General features: G+C 37.9%; 1 protein-coding gene across 1 annotated transcript in view; it reads left to right on the forward strand.

Annotated features, from left to right (window-relative positions):
• LOC136862826 (translation initiation factor eIF2 assembly protein) overlaps nt 1–26661 on the forward strand; it is a 152199-nt gene that overhangs the window by 21767 nt on the left and 103771 nt on the right. The window contains exon 3 of the mRNA XM_067139091.2: nt 13409–13522. Within this exon, the coding sequence (XP_066995192.2) occupies nt 13409–13522 (114 nt within the window). The remainder of the gene's footprint in view (nt 1–13408; nt 13523–26661) is intronic.

The following is a 26661-nucleotide window of genomic DNA, read 5'->3' on the forward strand; positions in this document are numbered from 1 at the left end:
GAAGAAACAATAAGGAGATCAATTTTTCTCATGTCATAGAGTTTGCATAAAGTAGCAAATATAATACTTACCAATAATGTTAGTCCATTTTCTCCTTTTCATTCTCAAACTAAATTTCCAAATTAATATTATCTATTTCCTGCTTGAGGAATCATAATTTTTCTGTTAATTCTTTGATTCGTTATTTATTTTTCTGTCTATTTATTTGTAACTTTTGTTTTCTAAATTTCAGATTAAAAATTTTGCAGCAATATTATCACAGTCTTTGCTATCACATATGCTAGATAAAAATTCTGTGACGTGCTGTCGTGAATCACTCATAGTAGAATAATGCATGTGTAAGTGTTAGCTAGTGCTATACATAAAAACATATACTGTGTTAATAACTAGGAAATAATTAACCCGCAAGTGTGACGAGGAAATATAGCACTGATTATGTTGTATATATTCTAACTAAAGCAAAGTCATCCATTAAATATAAGCCCATCTTGAATAATAATTACATCTAACTACTTATTTAATATAATTATATCCCTGTGTACATAACAAGCTTGTGCACCTAAAAAAGGAAAGAAGTTGTAACGGTATGGTAGGGCTGGTCGGCTAAATGTCATGGTAGGTCAGTACGTATTTCGACCTGAAAACATTTTAGCGTGACAACTTTTATTTCAAGGCCATACAACGCTGTAACTGTGCCACACAACAATAATAAGAGTCATGCTACTCACTCACCAGTACACAATAGGGCACTTTCATTAATTCAAGTTGCGTAGGTGTTAGGTAGCAAGGAAACAATCTCACTTAGCGCGTGCTAGCTTTGCATATCCTTTTAATTGCCACTCTTTAGTTATTTCTCTCAGCTCAGCAGTTTTCATACTGTGCAGGCTTGCCATTTATTAAATATATATTTTTTCAAGTATTTTTTTCTTCCTCTACTAGGAAAATAATTTTTATCCCTACCATACCGTGACAACTTCTTTCCTTTTTAGGTGCACAGGCTTGTTATGTACGGAAAAGTAATTATACCCGTGCGCATTCCGTCAACATGGGTGAAAAATAGAGAAGCAAATGCACTACGATATTCTATGACTATAGCGTTTTCCCATATAAAAACATAGGGGTTCCAAATTTGGTTTTAGAGAAAGGAATACTTTTGTTTTCGGGTATTAACCCCCATGGGCTGAATTGTTTCTAAACTTGTCTTATTTAACGTCTAGTATATAAAGAAGTAATCATTGAGTGCAATTTCATCATTGTCTGGTCAAGGATTTCGGAGAAATGAATATTTTGGTTCTTAGGCTTTTACCCCTGTTTCCTCCAACTCCTTCTTCACTCCCCACCCCACCTTGGATTTTCAGGGAACAAAAAAAAAGTGGTTTTTTAATTTTTAAAGGAGATTGCAAATACCAGTTTTCACGTCTGCAACATCTTCAGTTTTTGAGATATAAGTATCCTCATAAAAATAATTCAATCTATTTCACATCTTCCCCCACCTTAAGCCCTTTAAGTTGATTCTGAAAACAAAAATGTGTATGTTTCTTTATTTTTAAAGAAGATTCCAAATACCAATTTTCATGACAGTAATATCTTCAGTTTTTAATATATAAGTATCCTCATAAAAAGTATTGAACCCCTCCTTCACCCCTTTTCAGCCCCCTTAACCTTTTAAGTGCTGAATTACCAGTTGACTGTTTGGTTCCGCAGTGCTGAGTTTTTTCATTCGTTTGTAAAAAAATTTGTAGAAGCCTCAATTTTTAACTTATCAGTTGGGTGATTAGCTTAAAATGTTTATAAATGTTGGTTGTTTATAAATATAAATGCAAATGGAAAATCCTACACTTATGTTCAATATAATTTTGAGAGAAAACAAAATTACACTTATGTGCCCATGCGTGCATTATCCTTGTACAAAATAAAGAGCCCAAAATACTATTATTTCCTAAAATCTGTAGGCAACTAATACATGTAACTTCTTTGAAATATATACGTTGATATTTTAAAATACTTTCCAAACCTGGAATGTGGTGATAGTTAAATGTTTTCTACTGGTTGTTTGTGATACCGATTTGTTCGACTATCTGCACCAATTCCACTGGCAAAATAGTTTCTAAAAAATCAATGTTTTTAGGGTTGTCATCAAACACTGTTTGTCCCTCAGAGCCTATCACAGTTACTTGAAACTTTGGTGAAGAAAAGTAATCCATCCGCCACGAAATTAGCGATAAAATAGCTTTTATACTCACTGTGTTTTTCTTCTTTCGTTTAGAAGGAGGCTCTGTTTCTCTCTCATATACAATATTTTCGACACACTCTCTATCACTCTCACTTTCAAAATCGCTTAACAATTCCTTAAAATGATTATCTCAATCATCACTTTCCTCTGTGGTTAATAACTGAAAGATTCTGTGTTCCGAAATAACATCGCTGCAAAAGCAACTAAATCGTTGTTCCGCCATGTTTGTTTACATCACAGATGGACTCCATAGATGTCTACATAAAGCTCTGTAAGTTACTTCCTGAAGCTATAATCTCTGATCAGTTAGTTCTACATAATGCCCAACAGATGGCAGAACATGCCAGAAGTCAAATTCGCACTCGAAAGTGAACCGGGAAACTAAAAAAAATTCAAATTCTCGCGCACCGTCTATAGACGGGTGTAGCACTGGTGGACCAGCCGCGTCAGCCCGTCTATAGGCGGGCGTAGCACTCATCGGGTTAAGAGCATTTTCAGAAAACAAATAATGTGTGTTCCTTGTTTTTAAAGGAGATTCCAAATACCAAGTTTTACGTCTCAAAACTGTCAAGTTCTTGAGATACAGATACACTCATTTAAATAATTCACCACCCTTTTCACCCCTTTATGGACCGAATATACAAAAATCCTCTCTTATTGAACTACAATATGAATTGTAATATGAAGATATCCCCAAAATTTCATTTCGCTCTGTTCAGTAGTTTTGGTTCGGTGATGGTGAATCAGTCAGTCAGGACCTGTTATTTTATATATACTGTATAGATTACAATCACTCATTCTCCACCATAGATAAGGATGGATATCCTACATGTAACTAAAAAGGGAACTTTATTAAACATTTTAGAAAATATTTACATAAACCTCGATCAAAAATCCAATCCCCTCTACAATCTTAATGAAATCCATGAAAAAAACGAACATCCTGGTTGACACAGTACCGGCAATTGAAAAAGTTCTGAAGGAACGTACAGTTAAGTCTCGCGCAACATGCATTACAGTTCCGTCCTCCCATTGTTCTACTCTCTCTCCCTCCCCTCACCCACTGCCTTCCCTAACCAAACACAACCTCAGAGCAGTCCCCAGTCAGTGCGAAGGTTATTAACACAGACCCAACTTGACCTACACAACCACAGAGCTGGAGGAAAGGGGAAGGGAGTAATGTTTGTGACTCTTCCTATTAACTTTTATTTCAACCTCATATTTTTTCGTTCTCACACTCGACTTTATACTTTTATTCTCTGTTGAAGCAATTTACGGATTTCAAAACTTCAGTCCGTTTCAGAAGCATGACAAATAGATAGCATTTGACGGTCTTCATAATTTTAAATTACTCTTCCAGGCAGTCAATAGTTGTGGTAAACGCAGTTGGACCCACACCTGTTACAACCAGATTTGTCTTACAACAAGATTGAAGCTATGGACATTCTGAACATGGATTTTTATTGCAATTGTCGAGTGTATTTTATCTCATTAAGTTTTTATGTATCTGTTTTTGTGTATGTTTTTCATCCATGTGTTGTTTTAAGCTTAAGATGACCTCTAAGCTAGGTTGAAACATGTCCTACTTTGTAGCTTTTTAGACAGAACCCTTTATTAAATGGCAAATTGGTATTGAATAGGTGGACTTATATACAGTTAAATTCTTGCTAGAATTTTATCTCAGATATTTCAAAAGTAATGTATCTGCTAAAATATTAGAACCTGAAATTTATAAGCAATGTAATTCTAACATCGACTTATGTGAAACATAATTTAAATGATCTGTACCAAAGAAACTATCTCAATTTTGTTGTACTTCACTTAATGCTCTTTAAAGGTTGGAAAATTTCCCCTAAATACGTCAACTTGAAATCTGACCAATCTTGTGTATCTTTCCAAGCATTTGCAGTGAGCTCATATTTTGAATATTCAGAATACTGTATAATAAATTTACTAGCATTGGATACTTGAAAACATTAGTTCAATGAAATCATAAGCTTTATGCTAATGATCTAAAACACATTCACAAAAACTAGTTCAATGAAATCATAAGCTTTATGCTAATAATCTAAAACACATTCACAAAAATTCCTCATCTCATTGCTTAGTTTCCTTGTATATTAGCACCATGTCTTTCAAGTACAAAACTGAATCATTAAATACCTTATTGGACATATTATATACGAAAGACAGTAACGTTGTACACTACAGCCTAATTTGGTTTCTTAGTCTTTAGAAAATTTGGGCTGTCAGGTGAATTTTAAACCATCTGCATATTACATCATAGTTCTGTAGTAATGTGTCAGCAGTTTTATCTAAAAAGAAACTAACAAGTTGATACAAGTCATTGATACCTATAGATAGATATATATAGGAAGGACAAAAGAAAGCAACATGAAATAGAGCTTGCTTGCATTTGGGAGATAGTTGGTTCGAGCCCCCACTGTCGGCAGCCCTGAAGATGGTTTTTCCATAGTTTTCCATTTTCATACGAGGCTGTGCCTTAATTAAGGCCACAGCTGGTTCTTTCTCAAAGCACGAAATAGAACGAACATAATGGCAAATTAGCAGTAATTCAGGACTTGGCCTCTTTTAACAGAGCAGTAATTAAGCTGCAGGCAGTGGAAAGGGGAAAGGCGTGTGTTGTCTGTCAGGGATTTCCTAAGTAAGGCTATGTCTATTTGTATACATAACGAGCTCACTTGTGGCAATGACCTGGATGTGTTTGTTAGTTCAAGTTCTGTTCGTCGCTGGATACCCTCTAGTTTCCTCATATTTTCCGTTGTCATTGGATGTCAGGAAGGAAGGCCATATAGTAGTATGGGCCGCACCAGAGAAATATAAGCCATTCGTAGGGCTTTACTTCTTCCTCCCGAGAGACATCTATGGACAAAATCTAGTGCTCTGTACGCCTTACACTCCACTTCCTTCACGTGTTCATTCCATTTCAGATTGTCCGTAATGTGAATACCGAGCAGTCTGATGGAGTTAGAAGCCGACAGTTGGATTCCACATAGAGTAGGTTAGTTCTGGAGTGGTTGTCTAGCCCTACTTAGTCTTATATATCTACACTTCTTAATATTTATATAAATTTTATTTACCTCACACCACAGAGCTTTACTGTCCAGATCCGATTGGAATTGTACAATATCATCACATTATAAATTTTCCAGCTAACTCATTGCTGATTGCCAGCGTTTCGCCCTAGTGTGCTAAGTTGTGCTCATCAGTTAGTAAATAACACACCTACCAAGACGCATGGCTAGTGCATACCGTTGAGGCTACAACTACTACTAAAATGTTTTCATTTCTCCCCTGAAGGGGGAGGCAGGCCTCTTAGATGGTGACGCCGTCTCTCAGGCCGGGAGAATTGTTACGGTGAAGGAGATGCTCAGAGAAGGTGAGAGGGTTGGCAGCCATGGCCTGGCATTCGCCATAGTGCAGGAGAATGGAAAACCACAGAAAACCATTCTCAGGACAGCCGATGGTTGGGGCCAGCCGTGAGGTCCAGCCATATCCCGTCTCCCAAATGCAGAGGCATAGAGCCGTGGGCACCCCTCCTCTGCTCGGTTAGCAGGTCAGAATGCGGAGCTGTTGGACCATGGACCAGTCGTGGCCACATATGGGCCGAGATCCACCCTGCACCTACTGACCCCGTGGAGGCCACTGCGTAGGCTACTTGGAGTCACCGGCAGTGCCAATGCACTACGAGAGACTTTGTCTTATTTTCAAAAATTGATGCCTGCCTGGCCATCAGATGATATAGATGCTGATTTCCATAGGGAACCTGAAATATTTATCCCGAACGAGTAAATTTATAATAGCAATATAGTTGGTCCGTTATTCGACATGATAAATGTTCCAGCTAACTCATTCCTGATTGCCAGCGTTTCGCCCCAGTGTGCTAAGTTGGGCTCATCTGTTGGTAAATAGCACACCTACCAAGATGCTTGGCTAGTGCATACCATGGAGGCCACTGCGTAGGCTCGGTAGCTGCATTTTTACCTAGCCTAAAGCGTCTACGAAATAAACGCTGTATTGTGGTAACAGATTCAGCATGTTTGAAGTAAGTCTCAATCACAAATTCATGATTCTCTCCACTCCATGCCATGCTAGAGACTGACTAGACCTGACAAGGTGGAGCATGTGCTCCATTAGGGCTCCCTCTTCGCCGCGCACAGCAATACTTAATATTTGCATAACAGCACTGACCAATGAGGATGTTATGTCTGCCGCTCTAACCTGGGCTGTATGATGTGAATGGCAAACACTACTCTTTCAAACTGCGCAATAAATTACTGAATCTCGTTTTGCATTGCTGTGTTATTTACGTTTAAAATTCAGGAGTTATTTCTGCTGCGTCCTGTATGGTACACAATGCACCTGGTAGATGGCCTACATTATGTATGGCAGTGACAGTCGTGCACAGTGTAGGTCACGTGCCATATTGCACTATGACTTCATATTTCACTGATACAGTTTGTGGCCACGTGGGGTTGTTTGAGTGCTTTGCCCGTCCTTGAAATTTTTGTAAGGGTTGTCTTTGGGAGGTCCAATAGCTTCTGTTAGAAGTAGGAGCCAATTGAAAGTCCCTCTGTGTATGGACTTGAATCCAGTCTATTTTTTTTGACAAGTATGGTGACCGTTTCTCTTCATTCTACCTAATGAGAAGTTAATCTCCAAGACCATTTCTTGCATTAAAGGGGATGATTTCAGACATTACTGATGCATTGCTGATGTAGTTAAACACGCTTGTAATACTGTGTCAGACTCTAGTTCATTTTTAACTGTGCCCTATGTGTCTAGAAATCTTGACTTCTCATTTAGTGGCTGTTTGAAGAAAGTTGTCTACAAATTTTAGGATGGGTTTGAATCCTGTTTTATCCATTATTTTCAACTTCTGTTTATAAATCAGTTTTCTAATAATTTAGACATCAGCTCTTGAAAACGAAAATGCGAGCAAACAGGGTTCGGTGTGATGCTATCAATATTTGTGGGACTTACGGAAGGAATATATAGAGGTGGTTGTTTTGGCAAGTTTGAGAAATTCCTAGTAGTGATGAAATGGCGTATGGCATTTAGTGCCGGGAGTGTCTGAGGACATGTTCGGCTCACCAGGTGCAGGTCTTTTGATTTGACTCCCGTAGGCGACCTGCATGTCGTGATGAGGATGAAATGTTGATGAAGATGACGCATATACTCAGCCCTCATGCCAGCGAAATTAACCAGTGAGGGTTAAAATTCGTGACCCTGTCGGGAATCGAACCCGGGCCCCCTGTGACCAAAGGCCAGCACGCTAACCATTTAGCCATGGAGCCGGACCTAGGAGTGATATTCAGATAAAGGAGAAATAATGAGGGAAAGATGCAAGATCGCTTTTAACAGGTATTACAAGGGGGAGGGAATGAGATGTACAGGGGAGACCCAGATGATTATGGTTGGAGTCTAATTTTGATGATATTATGGTAAGGGGAGTAAAGATTATAAAGGAAGCAAAAAGAGCCTATGAAGAAACAAAAATGAATGTAATTTTTATTTTTTCAAGTTTCTTTAAGTCACACCGACACAGATAGGTCTTATGGCGACGATAGCATAGGAAAGGGGGCTAGGAGTGGGAAGGTAGTGGCCATGGCTTTAATTAAGGTACAGCCCCAGCATTTGCCTGGTGTGAAAACGGGAAACCATGGAAAACCATCTTCAAGGCTACTGACAGTGGGGTTTGAACCGACTTTTTCCTGAATGCAAGCTCACAGCTGCGCGCCCCTAACCGTACGGCCAACTCGCTCGGTGTGTAATGTTGTTTACTGATGATATGATGGTGTGATCTGGGGAAAGTATGAGAGGTATAGGAACAGATCGACATCAGTGGAAAGATTGAACAAAGTATGAAAATCACCGTAGAGAATATTAAAACAGTGGTAATGACCGGAGGAATGAGGGAAGGAAAAAGAGTAATAAAAATTGGATCTAGAAGTAGCAGAGCATGTTAAGTATACTATTTAGGAAGTGAAATAATGCCATGTGCTAGACTGGATCTGGAAGTTAACAGAATACAAATGGGAAGTAATTTTTACGACTGTGTAAGAAACCTGCTCTGGAATAAAGATGTACCTATGAAGGCTAAGAAAATAATGTACCGGTACAAGAAATGAAGACCTCGGGGGAAGATAGTGATAACCCTCATTTTGTAAGTTCTGAGATATAATGAAATTAATTTTAAAAAAATTTTTTTCTGCTAACATTTTTGAACTTTGAAACATATTACTCATGTCAGTGGTACATGTAGTCCTTCTTTATAACATCCTGGAGAATAAATGAAGAAAAAACCCGGTATTATAGGGAATTAGAGTATATTAAACACTGAATGTGCCTATCAGTTTGAGGGTTATAATTATTTACATGCAATGTGGATTAAGTAGTGAACAATTCACAATACAAGAAGACATCTCTATGAAATATATGAAAATATGTACAGAAAGAAACAAGTTAGTAACACAATTACAATAATAAAATACTTTGATTAATGTCAGTCTTTCTCACTCTCAACTGGACTTATCTAACTTTCATCCTCCTCCTCATCAATGAGTGTTTCTGTACTGTTTGTAACACTGCACTTCAAACTACCATCAAACTCAGAGTCTGCTGGTGGTACCCATTGAAGCACTTTCCTTACAGCCCTAGGAAATGAAGAAAAATTCTGAATGTAGACTTATGTTTAATAAAATGAACTAAGTAAAGAAAATAATTTAATATAATGTTATTGCTTTTACATATGAAGCATGTTTTTTAAGTGAGGTCCGTTTTGTTTTAGACACTAGTAGTTCACGCGCATATCGCAACGAGCGCGTGCGTCATGTACCGGCATGCCTCGGGGACAACTGTGCTCTGTTTCAGCTCTGTAGCTAACCTGTACGGTTCTGTTCTGTGCTTTCAAAATGTTTAGGACTATCAACTCGCTCGCCACGTGTGAGGTTCAGTCAGTGATACGGTTTTTGTCAGCAAGGAACCTGTCCACTGCAGAAATTCATCAACAGATTTGCGAAGTGTACGGTGATACTGTTATGAGTGAAAGCAAAGTGCATAAGTGGGTACGACAATTCAAAGATGGCCGTGACAATGTCCATGGTAAGGACTGCTCCGGTCACCCTTCTTTGATTACAGACGATTTGGTGGCTTCAGTTGAAGCGAAGATTCACAAGAACAGGCGCTTCACAATAACAGGTCTCTCAAACGAATTTCCTGACATGTCGAGATCTGTGCTTTACCTCATTGATTCTGAACACCTAAAGTTTAGGAAACTGTGCTCCCGTTGGGTCCCGAAACTCCTTACAGAGGACCACAAAAACCAAAGATTTGAGTGTGGGATGAAATTTTTGACTTGTTATGACGAAGAAGGTGACGGCTTCTTGAGTCAGATCGTAACTGGAGACGAAACATGAGTTTCGCATATCACGCCCAAATCGAAGCAACAGAGCATGGAATGGAGACACACACACTCACCTGTAAATGTGAAGGCCAAACAGACTCTGTCCCAGCGCAAAATCATGGCGTCGGTGTTTTGGGATAGGCATGGTGTTTTGTTGGTTGACTTCATGCAACGAGGAACCACTATCAATGCAGAACCATACTGCCAGACCCTGAGAAAGCTATGCAGAGCGATTCAAAACAAAAGATGCGGCATGCTGATAAAGGGAATTGTCCTTCTCCATGACAATGCAAGACCTCACACTGCAAATCAGGCCCGCGATTTATTGGACAGTTTTGACTGGGAAGTTTTAGACCACCCACCCTACAGTCGTGATCTTGCGCCGAGCGATTGCTATCTGTTCCTCCACCACAAACATCACCTCAGTGGCAACCTTTACAATGACGACGACGTTAGAACTGCAGTGAACTCTTGGTTATCGGAGCAGGCGGCAAGTTTCTATGAAGAGGGTATTTTAAAATTGGTTATGAGGTATGATAAGTGTTTGAACAAACTTGGCAACTATGTCAAAAAATAGAGTGAAGTATGTACTTTCTGAAAATAAATTTACTTTTTTGAAATAACCTTTTGTTGTGTACTTATTTTCAAACGGACCTTACTTAAAAAAACACGCCTCGTATAACTAAAAGTACTTTTAATGTTTTTGGATATGCCGAGATGCTGAATTTTTGTCCCGCAAGAGTTCTTTAATGTGCCTGTAAATCTACCAACACAAAGCTGACGTATCTGAGCGCCTTCAAATACCACCACATTGAGCCTAGATCGAACCCGGTAACTTAAGGTCAGAAAGCTAGCGCTCTACCACCTAAGCTACCCACCCCGGCATGTTATAGAGATTTCCGTACGTTTTTTAAATGTCATAAAATGCAGTTACCCAATTATTTTAAAGAAAATAACAGGTGAACTAATTATAACCTACATAGCACCGGTACATCAACGAGTGAAAAAAGTTATAACCCACATAGTTGTATAAAGGACATGTAAAGAGCGGTTATGTTTATACAATTTCAATATAATAACACTAGCTGATTGTACGCGTTAGCATGATTTGGTAATAATAGTGAATACTAATGCTAATACTTTTGCAAAAGGTATTTTATATCACAGCATGTAAATAGTTATAACCAACATTCAAAACCACATGATAAACAAAGCTGCTAGCCATCTTGAAAATGTACTTGTTCACTATTTCCAGATGAACTTCCATAATATTCCTGGGTTTGAACATATTCCGGATCCTTTAAACTGTCATCTCCGTCCATAAACTCCTCAACTTCATTGTTTTCTGTACCATAAATGACATTTTGTTTGGCAGAAAGCATATCATTAGAAATATGATCCACCATCTTAGAAATGTGGGTTGTCATTGTGTACTGCAGAGACATGTGGCTTGTTATAAAAATGAATCTGAATTGTGCTGCCATCTCTCATTAAATCAACTAGCTTCTTGATAAAAATGAAACTCCATGTTGGTTAGAACTGTTTACTACAAAAAGTGAAAATTTTAAAATTTGAAGGTTATCACTATTTTCCCCCGTCGTCTTCAAATATTTTATTCCTGTAACAAGAGTATTGGGCAGAGACTTGGCCTATGACAAAAAGAGATGATAGCCATATGCAGGGCCTATGACAAAAAGAGATGAGAGCCATATGCAGGCAGCTAAAATGAGGTTTTGGAGGAGCATGCTTCAGATAACAAGAAGGGACAGAATTAAGAATGAGAATTTAAGAAAAGCAGTTAAAGTGTAAAAGTTGAATGGAAAGGTAGTCCAGCTCCTTGGCTGAATATTCAGCATACTGGCATTTGGTTCAGGGTGTTTTGATTTCTGGCCAGGTCGGGGATTTTAACTTTGTCTGGTTAGTTCCTTGTCTTATTACACATCTTCATTTATGTACAATGCATCACACTACAAACCACCAGAGAAACAGATAGTAGTGAATTCTTCCTTTCACAGAGGGTTGGCATCAGGAAAGACATCCAGCCAGAAAACTAGACTAAATCAATTCAAATGCTGACCTCAGGAAATTGGGAAAAGGTCAAGAAGAAGATGTTGAATGATAAGATAAGAAGAGATTGAGCTTGTTTGGTCACACCAAGCTGATGAGCAATGAAAAGATGAAGAAACATATTTCAGAACTGCAGCTGGAGTGGAAGAGAGATTGTGGAAGACCAAGAATAATATAGATGGATTTAGCGAAGAACAGCCTTAGGAAACGCAACATGGACTTGACCACTGTAGTGAATGAGGAGTTGTAGAATGACCCAAAAATGGGAGAGGAATCATATTGACCCCAACCTGGAATAAAATGGACAAGGGAAAATTCATGATGATGGTAAGAGGAACAGACATATTGCTAGTTGTATTACTCGCAAAACATTTAGTGATACCCAGACTCCATAGTGTTGAATCAGTAGATCTCGGCAATCTTCGAGATTCGTATTGACAACCTTTGAACACAAACTATGAATCTCCATGAGACATCTGGTGTACAATTTACGTAATAGTACTGTTGTTGTTCACACAGCAAAGCCAAAATATAGAATTCATGCTAGGAACAAGATTCGCATAGAGAAATGTTATATAATGTGTGTGTGACACAGTTGTTGGCTTAAGATAATAAAGGTTTAGAAAATTCCTATCGAACGATCATACTATCAATTCAATTCAGACTTCCATTCAGTTGGTAGTATTACTGGCACTGGGTTAGCTCCCTTGTTACTCCTCACCCCCCTACAAAGAAGTATCACTAAAAGTATCGTGAGTAATAAATAGATGGTTGTGAAGATGCTATGTTCAAACACTGAAGCTTACAGGCTGAATGCTGAAAGGCATAACTTGATAGTGTTTCTTACTGTGTGTACATTAACAAAGGTTGTATTTTTTAACATGTGTACATTCGTAACATTACATTTTTTCCACGTGTAAAGTGAACATCAGTACTTATGAAAATGTGTGTGTTTCTTTTCTGTGGGCTGATGTTTTGAAACATATTTATGACAGTAATGTACAGGAAAATTAACTGTATACATGTTTGAAACATCTCCATGGAACAACTGATGAAGAAAGAACATTTGCCTTAGATGTTAATAAATAAAAACAGTATGCTTCAGAGAGCCTCTGTGGCTCAGGCGGCAGCATGCTGGCCTCTCACCGCTGGATACCCTGGTTCAAATCCCGGTCACTCCATGTGAGATTTGTGCTGGACAAAGCATAGGTGGAACAGGTTTTTCTCTGGGTACTCCAGTTTTCCCTGTCATCTTTCTTCCCAGCAACACTGTCCATTAACATTTCATCTGTCACTCATTTAACATTGCCCCAGAAGAATGCGACAGGCTTCAGCAGCTGGCACATTTCCTATCCTTGCCGCTATATGGAGGCTTCATTCATTCCATTCCTGACCCGGTCGAATGACTGGAAACAGGCTGTGGATTTTCAGTGTGCTTCAAATCCAATGATTATATTAACAAAATTTAATCCATTATATTGCTTTAAAAAAAAAGAATATTCCTTTGTAGAGAAAATTATTTCTGCTTATTAAACAAGTAAAGATCTTTCAAATGTCCTCAGCATTGTAGCTGTGTTAATTTGTAGACCTGTTTTTATGTCCATTATCTTGATGAAAAGCTTATTAAGTCACTAAATCTGTTGAAATTTTAGTTCAATTTTTTTTAAAATCTGTCCTTTTAGGATGCAGCCTGGATAACATCTAATAAAAGCCTGAAGTGCACAAGTCTCGAGGATATTTATCTTGTTTTGAAGGGATCGGAAATGCTTTCTGAAGACATCAGTTATGAATTTCAGGTACTTTCTTTCCTACTATTATACTGAGATTTATTTTGAATGGACACACACCAAAAAAAAAAAAAAAAAAAAAAAAAATCCTGTGTTGAACATTTATTGCAGTGGCAGCCAGCCCATGAGATCACATGATCACCAGTTCCCAGGATGTCTGTTATTGTAAAGATCTTTGTTCTTTATTTAGACTGCATACTTCAGTTTTAAGGATTTCATTGTGTATGTATACCATATTTTACATTTTGTATTGTGAACTACAGTATAATAAGAAAAATACCGTGTAGGTGCAAATAATCCCCATCATTGAATAAACCGGGCACCCAAATTTTAGGCAGGAGAATTTTGAAAACAATTTTTTTTGGTGTTTGTATAGCTGTGTTAAATATTTATATTCATCATCATCATCATCAGTCATTTCTATCATTACATGATGTGGCCTCTTTAAGTCATGAACTCAGGTAGGTCTTTAGCAGAACTCTCCAGGTAGAACGGTCTCGAGCAGTTCTCTGCCAGGTAGCACCAGCTATTCTCTTTATGTCTTTGTCCCATCTGTCTGGTGGTCTTTCTCTAGGCCTTTGATCTCTTGGACTCCATTCTAACACTAGCTTCGTCCATCTGTCATCTTCCCTTCAATTAATATGTCTAGCCCATTGCCATTTTAAGGTGGCTATTCTCTATTCTATTATTGAGAGAATATTTATATTGAAAACGATAAATACTACAGTAAAATAAATTATAAAATGATGGAACAACTTGTCACATTTGTAAGAGTCATTACAAATTTCTGTAGTACAAATTGGGAAATTCACAATATTTTCTTCATATTTGGTTGGGAAATGTTGCAGAATACTAGTTTTCCTATGAAGGTCAAAAACACGCATGAGCCACCCACGGCTGCCTCAGAACCTGTCATTTTTTACTTTTTGCTGTTGCTATAGCTTCAATCGACATGTTCACTTGTGCAGTTTACGAACTTCATCGTATAGATCTGTATTGATACAGTTAAAGCTAAGAAACAATTTATGTTTTGGTCCACCCAATCAATACACATCACTTTACAAGTGAAAAACTATTTAATTTAAAACATATTAAATAACGGGTTTAAAACCCTTGGAAATCTAAGAAAAGAGATTCCATCACGAATGTGTGACGTAAAAGCTTACCCTCAAATTGGATGAAACTCCCTATAGCAGGTTTACGACTGAGCCTCGCTCTGACTTGCTTCTCGCCATGCTATTGCGTGTGTTACAGTTGAGTTTCCTTTTGCCTGGCGGAACTTGGCTAGTGGTGGTGGTGGGGGGGCAGTGCTATTATTTGGGGAAGGGGAAATAGCTCGGCCTATAGTGGGAGCAGGAGGGTGGGAAGTTTGAATTAGAGGAGGTGATTTCAAATGATTAATTTTTTGTGGTGATTAGAAGTGATGGTATCTATTCATATAACGGATTTTTGTTCTGTTGTACATCACTTAAATTTTTGTTTGCGTTAATACTCTGGTCCAAACTTATATAAATATTTTTTAATTGCTCATCAGGTTCCCTTTGCTCACTTTTTTTAAAAAGGTCAAGTCTTTATGTCAGTATATTGGTGATCAGTATCTCCCATATGGACACTCATTGCAGAATAATTCTTGTGTCTGTTGGCATTGACGTGTTCGAGATATCTAGTTCGAAAGCTCCTACCTGTTTGCCCCACGTACATGACGAAGCATTGATTGCACTTAAGTTTATAGATTCCTAAATCTACGAAATCCTCTTTATTGTAATTTACACTATTATGGTTATGAAATATATGACCAATATTGTTCTTAGTCAAAAATGAGACTTGACAGTCGTGTTTCGTAAATAATTTTGTGATTTGGAAAATCCCTGTGTTTGTAAAAGTAAACTTTGCGGATTTTGAACTCTTGGGATTCTCTGGTGTTAATCTTATATTGTTCTTTCTTTTACTTTACTTATAATTTTATTGATGGTATTAACACTGAACCCATTCATAATGGCTATCTTCTGTATGTATTGTAATTCTTTTTCTCTTTCTGTATGAGATAAAGGTAAATTGAAGGCTCGATAAACCATACTGAAATAGGCAGCCCTCTTATGTCTCCCAGGACGTAAAGAACCATTTTTAATGGTCACTGGAGTAAAGGTATCCTTTCTGTATTCTTTATAAGAGAACTTGCGTGGTTCCCTCTTAACGGTTACATCCAAGAAATTCAAAGCATTGTCCTTCTCATTTTCAACTGTGAATTTTATTCTTTAATCTAATGATTTTAAAAACTGTAAGATATTGTTACTATTGTTACAACACTTATCCATACCTGCCAACTCTTCCGATTTACCCGGAAACTTCCCGGTTCTTAACTCATCTTCTGATTTATTTTCACTTCTTCCTATTTTTGACCAATATAACCTCTAGTGCCTGCCTCTTACCCGGAGGCCCTGGGTTCGATTCCTGGCCAGCTCATGGATTTTCACCTGAATCTGAGGGCTGGTTCGAGGTCCACTCAGCCTACGTGATTAGAATTGAGGAGATAGCAGCCCCAGTCTAGAAAGCCAAGAATAACGGCCTACAGGATTCGTCGTGCTGACCACACGACACCTCGTAATCTGCAGGCCTTCAGGCTGAGCAGTGGTCGCTTGGTAGGCCAAGGCTCTTCAAGGGCTGTAGTGTCATTGGGTTGGGTTTGGTTTTAACCTCTAGCGGCCAATACTCTTCCCCTTGGGTAAAGGATACATTCTTATGTACTCGTGTAATTTATGAAACCACATTTTCAAGCGTATTTATTTGATGCTTTATTTCATGAGTGTTTCATCTGTCGCCTTTGCATATCGTGTTTCCCCGCTCACCTCACCAGCATGTGCACTTTATACAACTGGAGATTCGGGGCGGCAATCGTCCTGCAAGAAAGAGAGTCTAGCGACTCAGTTAATCGGGATGAAAGAATGAGTCTGTTATTGTGTTGTTCGTGTGCTGTTAACATCGTTTCTGTGCGTAGTTTTGTCAGAGTTGTAGGCCACGTATTTTTTCTTGCTGTATTTCTATGCTTTCCTCCTCTGTCAAAGTCATATGTTAATAAAGTATGGGACATATTGTATTGTTTTGTATGTGGTAGTTTTGCATATTTAAGTGCATAATTTTAATGAGTTGAATGTTTTTAAGGGGGTTTTGCTCATGACAGTTTCTGCTATTTTCTCGTTATGGCCAAAAAATATAACAAACATTATCTCCAAGTATTCAGAGAAACCTATACATTTCCATTTATTTTACCGTCTGATAAAGGAAATCACCATATTTTCTCGTGTAATTAACGCACTTGCATAATTTAGGTATCCCAATATTTTTGGGTCCAGTGTGGAGAAAAAGAAATGTTCACGTATTTGACATACCCACAACTTCGAACATCCATCACGCAGCTCCGGATGCGTTTCGAAATAAAGATGTCAGCTACTCAAGTGGTGTCGTCCTGATTGCGAACAAGTGAGTACCTAAAGGGGATGATTTGTCGAGGCACTTAAGCGAGAATATAGTGAGCAAGAATATATCATTTTATATATGTCACGCTGCTTATCTAGGTGGATTGTGGCAGCAGTATGCATCACTAGAGGCACCTACAGTCTTCTGAAGTTCTGCAGAAAGCTGCTTTAGTTATTATCAGGGAGATTTGAACACAAACCAGCTCTGGCAATAAAGAAAGCGGCCGTCAGGCATTGTCATTCTAAACTAAGCTAACATATAACAATCCCGTCACCTAAAATAAATGATATGTTTACGGTCAGTATTTACAAATCTACATTTACGACTTTCCTCTACAGCTTCAGCACTATTCCAGATTCAGTATACAGTATATTGGATTGTTTTCAAAAACTGTTTTATTTTGCCGTTCTCCTCTAGCGTTTTTGTGATTTTTGCGATTCTTTCATCTAGCGCCACGTACTTCTTCTTCCTTTTAACCCCTTCCATGTGAAGTTCTGTTCTCATTTTTAGGTTGGAGTGCTCTGTTTCAGACTTTAAATTCTTGATAAGCTCCCTAACGTTTAGGTGCGGTTTTCCAAGCTGGCTATTAATTATGTGGTTCCTCCCTTCCACTGACTTGTTAGTTCTGTGTTGATGACGATAGCAGTTCCATACCTGGGGAAAATTTTTAACATGTTATTATTTGCAAAAGTACGATTGGTCTTTTTATGGTTGTTGTATGTAGTAGCAAGTTAGTCCAGTCATTATTTATAAAAATGTTTAAATTGGTATAAAAACTCACCTCTTTTGGCACAGCTGGATTATCTAGCTACTGTTCCATGAAGTAGTTGAAGAATTCCGTCAGCTTATCGTTTGATGGATCTGTCTCTTGGATAAAAATTCACCCTTCGTCTACGTCTTCTGGCTTCAGAAATGCCAGTGCAGAGCACAAACGAATGTGAGACTTAGCTTCACTATGTTCCTTATATAAATTTGTTAAGCCAACGTCTTGAACTTGTCGCCACAAGCATTAGTAAAATGAAAATAACACCCATTTATGTTCACTGTAAGAAACACCTCTTTTAGAGCTGAAATAGCACTTGCTTCAAAGTCAGTGTTGACCATATGAGGAGCCCAGTTTGGCACTTCTTTTAAAATCATTTGAAATATACGAGCATATGTTTCTTTCTTCTTGTTGTGTAGGAGAGCAAAGATTATGGGCAACGCATTAGTTTCTGCTAACGTAATTCCCAAATCTACGTGGATTATATATATACTAGCAAGATACCCGTGCTTCGCTACGGTATTATGCTGAAATTTATAACTGAATGTTGTTTTAGATATATAATCAGCCGAAATTCGCGATCTGAATCGTTTTCTGCGGGAATCCGCCAAAATTCGCGATCTGACTCTTTTTCTAATAGATTATGGCAAGTTTCCTCCCATTTTTCAATCTTTATTTCCAGCAATCGATTTCGTACTTCCCAGGCTAGGTCCAGGTATTCCACCCTGTCAGTTGGGTCCCTAAATCTTTGCCATCTTTTCTTATAAGCATTTTTAATATGGAACAAATCCTTCAGGAGATCCGGCGTGGTGTCGTCTTGGATGCCTTGGCGGTACTGAACCCGCGGCCAGACTGCATTCTTCGTCATTACCCGTCCAGGACCCGTTTCCACCGTGGTCCGCACATTTCACGACGGTCCAGAACATTATTATTATTATTATTATTATTATTATTATTATTATTATTATTATTATTATTATTATTATTATAGATGTTCTGGACCCCACAGCAAGATGCAAGACCGCTACTTGGCGGTAAATTACATCTGCTGCCATTGTTATTGTTGAGAATGTGACCAGCACCAATGTCGCGCGTAGGCAAGTGTGCGGGATTTCTGGCGATACGAATGACATACTTCCGTGCATTATTGACCTTATTATAGAGGTGAACAATTGGACGGTCAATCTCATTTCTATCGTTTATTTCAAATGAGTTTAAATTTTTATTCATACGCCAGGAGAATCTACTGTAATATAAGAACGTTCTCCGAAGGAAAAGTTGGCTGTTGAAAAAGAACCCAGGAAAGATTAAAAAGATCGGTTTATGATCAGAATAAGTACATCGAAAATATACAGCCTGTTTCCAGTCATTCGACAGGGTCAGGAATGGAATGAATAAAGCCCCATCTAGCGGCGACAGTAGGAATTGTGCCGGCTGCCGAAGCACTCCTCTGGGGCAATGATCGATGAATGACAAATGAAATGAAATATTGGACAGTGTTGCTGGAATGAATGATGACAGGGAAAAGCGAAGTATCCGGAGAAAAACCTGTCCCGCCTCCGTTTTGTCCAGCACGAATGTCACATGGAGTGACCGGGATTTGAACCACGGAACCCAGCTGTGAGAGGCCGGCGCGCTGCCGCCTGAGCAACGGAGGCTCCTTATAAGTACATTATGAACAGCAAAATTAATTGGTCTCACCTCCTTTTACACCCCACCGCCGTTAAGTTTATTTACTCCCCCCCCTCCCCCCCGCAAAAAAAATAAAAAGGAGTGTTTCTTTATGTTTAAAGGAGATTCCAAACCCCAATGTTCACGTCTATTACCTTGAGTTTTGAGATATAAGTATCCCCATAAAAATAATTCGCTTTTTTTACTTCCTTTCACACTTCTCCCCACCCCCCTTAAGTGAAATTTCCGGCAAAAGTTACTTGTTTCTTTAATAGTAAAGGATCTTCTAAATAGCAATTATCACTACTCTAACTTCTTCAGTTTTGGATTTATGTGTCCTCATGAAAGGAATTCAACTCCTTTCCACTCCCGCCCCCCAAAATGGTTTCCCCCACAAAACGCGTATTTCTTTGTTTTTAAAGGAGACTAAAATACCAATTTTCACGTCCGTAACAACTTTAGTTTTTATTAGATGTATGTATTCTCATACAATTAAGTCAATTAATTTTAGAATTCTTTCCCCCCCCCCCCTTTTCATTGGATTTTCCGAGAATACGCGTTTCTATATTTTTAAAGGAGATCCCATATACAAATTTTTAGTTCTGTAATATATTCAGTTTCTGAGATATATGTATCCTCATTAAAGGCATTCAACCCACTATTCACCCTTTAAACCCCTCCTATTGGGATTTACAGAAAACGAAAAAATATTTATTCCTTTACTTTTAAAGGAGATTCTAAATACCAATTTTTACATCTGTAAACTTTTAAAGTTTTAAGATATAGACACAATCATTTTAAAAATTCACCCCCCTTTTCACCCCCCATTATCCGGATTTTTCAAAAACGAAAATATACGTGTTTCCTTATTTTTAAAGTGGATCCCCAATACCAATTTTCAGGTCTGTAATATCTTCAGGTTCTGAAATATAAGTAGCCTCGTTAAAGGCATTCAACCTCTTTTTCACCCTTTTCCACCCTTCCTATCGGGATTTTCCGAAAACAAAAAAAAGTGTTTCTTTATTTTTAAAGGAGATTCTAAATACCATATTTTACATCTATAAACTTTAAAAGTTTTGAGATATAGATACACTCATTTTAAAAATTCACCCCCCTTTTCACCCCCATTATTTGGATTTTCCAAAAATAAAAAATACGTGTTTCTTTATTTTTAAAAGAGATCAAAGGTACCAATTTTCAGGTCTGTAATATCTTCAGTTTCTGAGATATAAGTATCCTCATTAAAGGCATTCAATCCATTTTCACCCCTTTTCACCCCTCCTATTGGGATTTTCCGAAAACAAAAAAATACGTGTTTCTTTATTTTTAATGAAGATTCTAAATACCTATTTTTACATCTGTCAACTTTATAAGTTTTGAGATATAGATGCACTGTTTTTAAAAATTCACCCCCCTTTTCACCCTCCCATTAATTGGATTTTTCAAAAACAAAAAAATACGTGTTTCTTTATTTTTAAAAGAGATCAAAAGTACCAATTTTCACGTCTGTAATATCTTCAGTTTCTGAGATATAAGTACCGGTATTCTGATTAAAGGCATCCAACCCCCTTTTTTACCGTTTTTCACCCCTCCTATTGGGATTTTCTGAAAACAAAAAAATACGTATTTCCTTGTTTTTAAAGGAGATTCTAAATACCAATTTTTACATCTGTAAACTTTCAAAGTTTTGAGATATAGATACACTCATTTTAAAATTCCAACCCCTTTTTCACCCCCTTAGCGAAGGAATATCCAAAAATCCTTTCTTAGCGAGCACCTACATCTTAATATGAATCTATGCCCAAAATTTCATTTCTTTATGTCCAGTAGTTTTGGCTCGGCGATGATGAATCAGTCAGTCAGTCAGTCAGTCAGGACAAGCTATTTTATATATATAGATATCTGAGTAAACTGAAGTCTTTAGAAGTTCCATCCATGAAAAAACTGGTTTTATCTATTATAAAATCTTTTCCTTTTGCCCCAGCAAAACTGAAAATCCTATCCTGCATACCATCATCAGCCAAAAGAAAACTGCTCCCGTTGCTCATTTTAATTGTTTCTTCATCAAAAACGTCTTCTGGCTGCTTTGGTGGTTCTTTTTGTACTTCATGTACCTGGTTTCTAATGGAATACAATGAGCTTCGTACATTAGAATAATGAGGCAAGCGAGTAACAAATTCATAGTCCCTATTCTGTAATGAATAAAACTCTTGATTGTAAATCTGACGTACCTGCGTATCGCTGTCCTTGCGATGTAAATTGCTTTCTTCACATCTATGCTGGCTTTGTCCAGAACACACTGGTGGTCGATGATCCTGATTACTTCGCCATCCTGACTCTTAAGCTTCCCTTTGCACTTGAAGGTTTTCTGCTTGAGAAAAAGCCACGTCACTATGCTTTGTTTATTTTCCCGTAATTTGCGATACGAGTATCCATCATAAGGCGTGCATGGTTTACCCTTCTCTGTCTCGATTAACTCCATTACAAGTACAGAACAACAGAAAAATACTAGGAATACTATGACACTACACCAAGAAAACTGCGACTGCTCCTAGCGGCAACTAGATATGAAATGACAAGTTTTGCGGTAAACAAGTAAACTATTTTGGGGGTAGGGGGTGTCGGAAATCTACGTGTGGCTAGAGTCATCGACCCCTCTCCACAGGAAATACCAAGTTGCCCAATTTGCTACACTAGAAATGTTGACTTGGATATGCACAAAATTCTAATTTGACGGGCTGCAGAAAAATTAACCCTCAGTTAGTACACCAAGTTCTGGTCCACACAATTGGAATACTGGGTAATACAAAAAAAAAAAAAAAAAAGTTAAAAGCATGTAAGAAAAAACCCACTTGTTTCCAAATAAACAGACTATTTCACTTCTTATGTATTATTTTGAAAAGTAATAATAATAATAATAATCAACATTCTAAAAGTTAATGCCTTGTCGATGCAACCACTCACTTCTTTCATTGGCACATTAATAATACCGGGCGAGTATCCGGGAGATAGAGGGTTCGAATCCCACTGTTGGCAGCCCTGAAGATGGTTTTCCGTAGTTTCCTATTTTCACACCATGCTGTACCTTAATGAAGGCCATGGGTGCTCCCTTCCAACTCGTAGGCCTTTCCTATCCCATGGTCGCCATTAAACCTATCTGTGTCGGTGCGACGTAAAGCCACTAGCAAAAAAGGAAATAATAATAATAATAATAATAATCTATTAATAATACAACTCTCACTAATCCACCATAAACAACTACCCCTCTAGTTATGTTATACAATAAAGAAGATAATATTCTAAATGGTAAGATTACCTCAAACTAAATGATTAAACATTTTCAATAAGAAAAATAGTTTAAAAAATATGGTTAGGTTATCTAAAACATCCCAATGTACCAGTTAATGTTAATATTACTAGAACAAAAAATACATATGAGACTGTTTTGAAAATTGTATCTGTTTTATGTATCTCACGTCAACACTAATCTCTTGTTCGCAATCTGGACAGGGTATATTTAGTTGTTCGGAATCTGGACGGTTTTTGCCTTGTTCGCAATCTGGACTGTTCCCAAATCAAGACACAACCACTCAAGTAGCAGGCTTCGTATTGCAAAAGTGGGCATTCCAAATACAGGGCAACGTGCTGTTATTAGCCGGCAGGAAATCCCACTGAACTAGTTCAGGGAGTGAATCAGCCCAGAAGTGACTAGTGACGCTCTATTCCAGTCTGATACAAACATATTTTACGAGTGTTTCGGGTACGGGACATTCTGTGATCTCAAAATGGTTTCAGTCCACAGTATTCGAATAATACTGCATCATACAAACTTGCGGTGATCAGTTACACCGAAACATATGGGAATAGGGTAGCGGGGAGCAAGTATTCTTTGTCCAAATGAAACGTGCGCTACCGCGGTAACAGCGCGGCAACAGAAGTACACTTCAAGCGGCCAGCAAGTCTCGCAAAACTTTTCGCGGACCAAATAGCGGCAAGTTTCTGCCAGTAGAGGCGTTGCCTACAAGATATTCAAGGCCGTGACATAGCTACTAATTTGCCGCTGAAAAGACGGCCCGACCGTGTTCACTGTTTGGACGCTAGATGCCAGGTTTCTGTTCTGCTCTTGGCGGAGTTTAACATTGTGATATACGGAGTAATTGTGATGTTGTGTTGATTTTATGCCATTTATTGTGCGTATTGTTTCTGTCAGTGAGTGTCCGTGAGCTTGAAAAGCATGGTGCACTGTTGTGTACCTCTATGTACTTCGGATACGCTGAAAAGCAAGAAAATATGACGTTTCATAATTTTCCTTTGGAGTGCGGTTTAAGAGAGAAATGCAGGCAAGCTATTTCGGGGCACGAGTATGTAGCTTGCATTTTAATACATCAGATTTCAGTGTAAGCATATCAATCAAGCAAATTCTCCCCAACGAAGTTCCTTCTGTTTTTAGTATATATCCTGGTCACAACAGAAAAGTGTCCAATGCAGGAAGGCTCCAGGTCCAAGAAATGACGTATTGCCATCAAAATTTAGGAAAATTTCTTATTCAGATAATGGTGAACATATCATACCTTCAGCATATAACTGATCTACGTCACCCACAAACAAAAAAGAAGTACCTACAAGTCTCGTTTCTATGTCAAGGAAAGGCTACAAGTATCTATGTTAAATTTATACATATCTTGTCTTGACACGGCATAAGCCCAAAAGCCTATACCGTATCATGTCTATAAGTACGTGCCATGAAAGCATTAATGGAAACATATATTGATGAGATTTCAAATGCCAGATTGCTGAAAACAGTCTATATATTGAGAAGTAGGATACGGTAATGAAATCAGAAAAATGATTTAAGGTATCTGAACTTGACCAAAATGTAAACCAAATTGAAAATAATGGTACAAATGATCATTTAAGAGCTTTATTATTGTTAGAACAAACTGAATCTTACGGGAAGAAAGAGTGAAATATGGAGAAACGAAGCTAAATATGTGCATCCTCTGGCATAGGAAAGCACCTACCGGCTACAGATTTGAGATCCTTGCACTGCCTAACTGTCAGAAGATGCTGAAAAATTATATAGGATTTTCTAATGGCGAAACTGGCATAACGTTGCTCTCCAAACAGCGGCTTCAATACGAATGTCGCAACATCAGATGTATGGAGGAAAAGGTAGGATAGGCTGATTTTATAAGATGGTGATTAAACCCAAAGTTATTTATGACCGCAATGTCGATCAGTTTATTGGATATACTGAGGCAGAAATAGAGAAAACGGGAAGAAGTGACAAACTCGCTAATAGACTTCTCTGCTTGTTTCGTGAATTGCTTATTTTGTTTAAGCAAAGTGTAAGAAATACGTTGTAGAAAGTAAGTCATACAACTGATCGTGGTCTATTTTTTTAATCTCACGTCTGTTTGTTGTGTTGTGAAATTGCTAGTTTTAATGCTTTTTTTTTTTTTGGTTTTCGTATTGGAACGTGTTGCAATGAGCGGGCGAGACAACTGAGTAAACAGAACTCTAGCGGCGCTTGTTGGAAGTATTATTAATAATCTTGACCATGATGGTCGGGATTGGATCCGTATTGACTTAGTAATCGTAAATATGTTGGAAGATAGTCTGCCTAGTCAATACTATTCATTTATTTACCTTTCACCTTAACATCTAGTACATGTTTTGAGAATATTATGCATTCTCTTCCTCAGCTAGTGGATTAAAATTCAGTATACAATAAGACCTGACTAAAATACGTGGGCCCCCATTAAAAATTCAAAACAATGAGTATGACAATGTGACACTTAAAATTTTTGGATAGTACAAACATAGAATTAAAATCCCATTTTGTCAAGTACAAATTAAAAACACAATATAGTAATGTCTAATTAAATACAACGTCTTGTGATGATATAAATTCACAGTGTCCTTGAAGTTGCCTTGCGTAGTTCAAAAATGTTGAGTTAGGAATGAATGAAATTGCATTAAAACTTGAAGTCCTGCCGATATCCACCGTTAATGGGTGTTAAAATGATGTCTGTTTAAATTAAAATATAAATAAATTAAAATATCTTCCAACATATTTACTGTTGGAAGTATCTCGAGGCCAAGTCTAGTGTGCTGTATTTCCTGGCCTTATGTATCTCGTAGGCAACGGTAGAGGAAGATCTGCTTAACCGTCTGTGTCCAATATTTTAATTTAAACAGACATCATTTTAACACCCATTAACGGTGGATATCGGCAGGACTTCAAGTTTTAATGCAATTTCTTTCATTCATTCATTCATTCATTCATTGTATGACCATACAACATCAGGTGCCTCAACATCTATCTAACCCATGCATGCCACACATAATATTTACATCATCACACTGACCATTTTAACCTATTTTCAACCTGGCTGCATAATTCATCTTTCAACCGAAGATAATGGCAGGACTCTAAGTTTTAACGCAACTTCATTTATTCTTGTACAAATCCAATTGAACTACGCAAGATAGTATTATAATTCCTAGGACACCGTAAATTCACATCATTATACGACGCTGTGTCCAATATTAACCCTCAAGCGCCTACAGGTGCTGTTTGGCACCGTTGCGTATTGCTTCACTATTTTTCCTAATTAGATATGCGAAGCTAATTAAACAATTCATTCGGTGGTTACAACTTACGGCTGAGATTCTCGCCTAACTATTTGTGCCATTGTTTGCCTGTCAATACCACAGAAGCCTGATTGTTGAGACGTTGAATTGAAGAGTGTGTTGTTCTTCACCGCAATGGCTCACTGACTCACAGTGCGTAATTTCAGGAATCTAACCAGCCAAAAATCGTATCTCGGACACTAATGGACCGATCTACATAAAACTTAGTATGTAATTGCTATTATTGGAGATAATTAAGTGTGTGGTCAATCAAGTACAAAAATACAATTACTACGCCAAGAATAGAATTAGAAATTTTAGTAATTTGAATCATTTTCCGTTATAGCTTTAAGAAATTAAATAGATGTTAATTAGTGGGACATGCTGTTTAGAATGTTTGAAAACAGATACAGGAATACATGTACTTACCAATCAATTTAGTCGTTAGATGCAGTTTCATCAGAATCGCTAGCTTCACTGTCAGTATCTCCTTGGGCAGAACCAGATAGAGGAGGCTCAGACAGTAAGTTGAGCACTTCTTGTGAAAGAGGAATCAACTTCTTCTTCCTTGATTTCCCTAAGCTGGTAATATAAGGGTCCGAGG

This window comes from Anabrus simplex, chromosome 2, assembly GCF_040414725.1.
Source record: "Anabrus simplex isolate iqAnaSimp1 chromosome 2, ASM4041472v1, whole genome shotgun sequence".
In the NCBI taxonomy this organism is placed as follows: domain Eukaryota; kingdom Metazoa; phylum Arthropoda; class Insecta; order Orthoptera; family Tettigoniidae; genus Anabrus; species Anabrus simplex.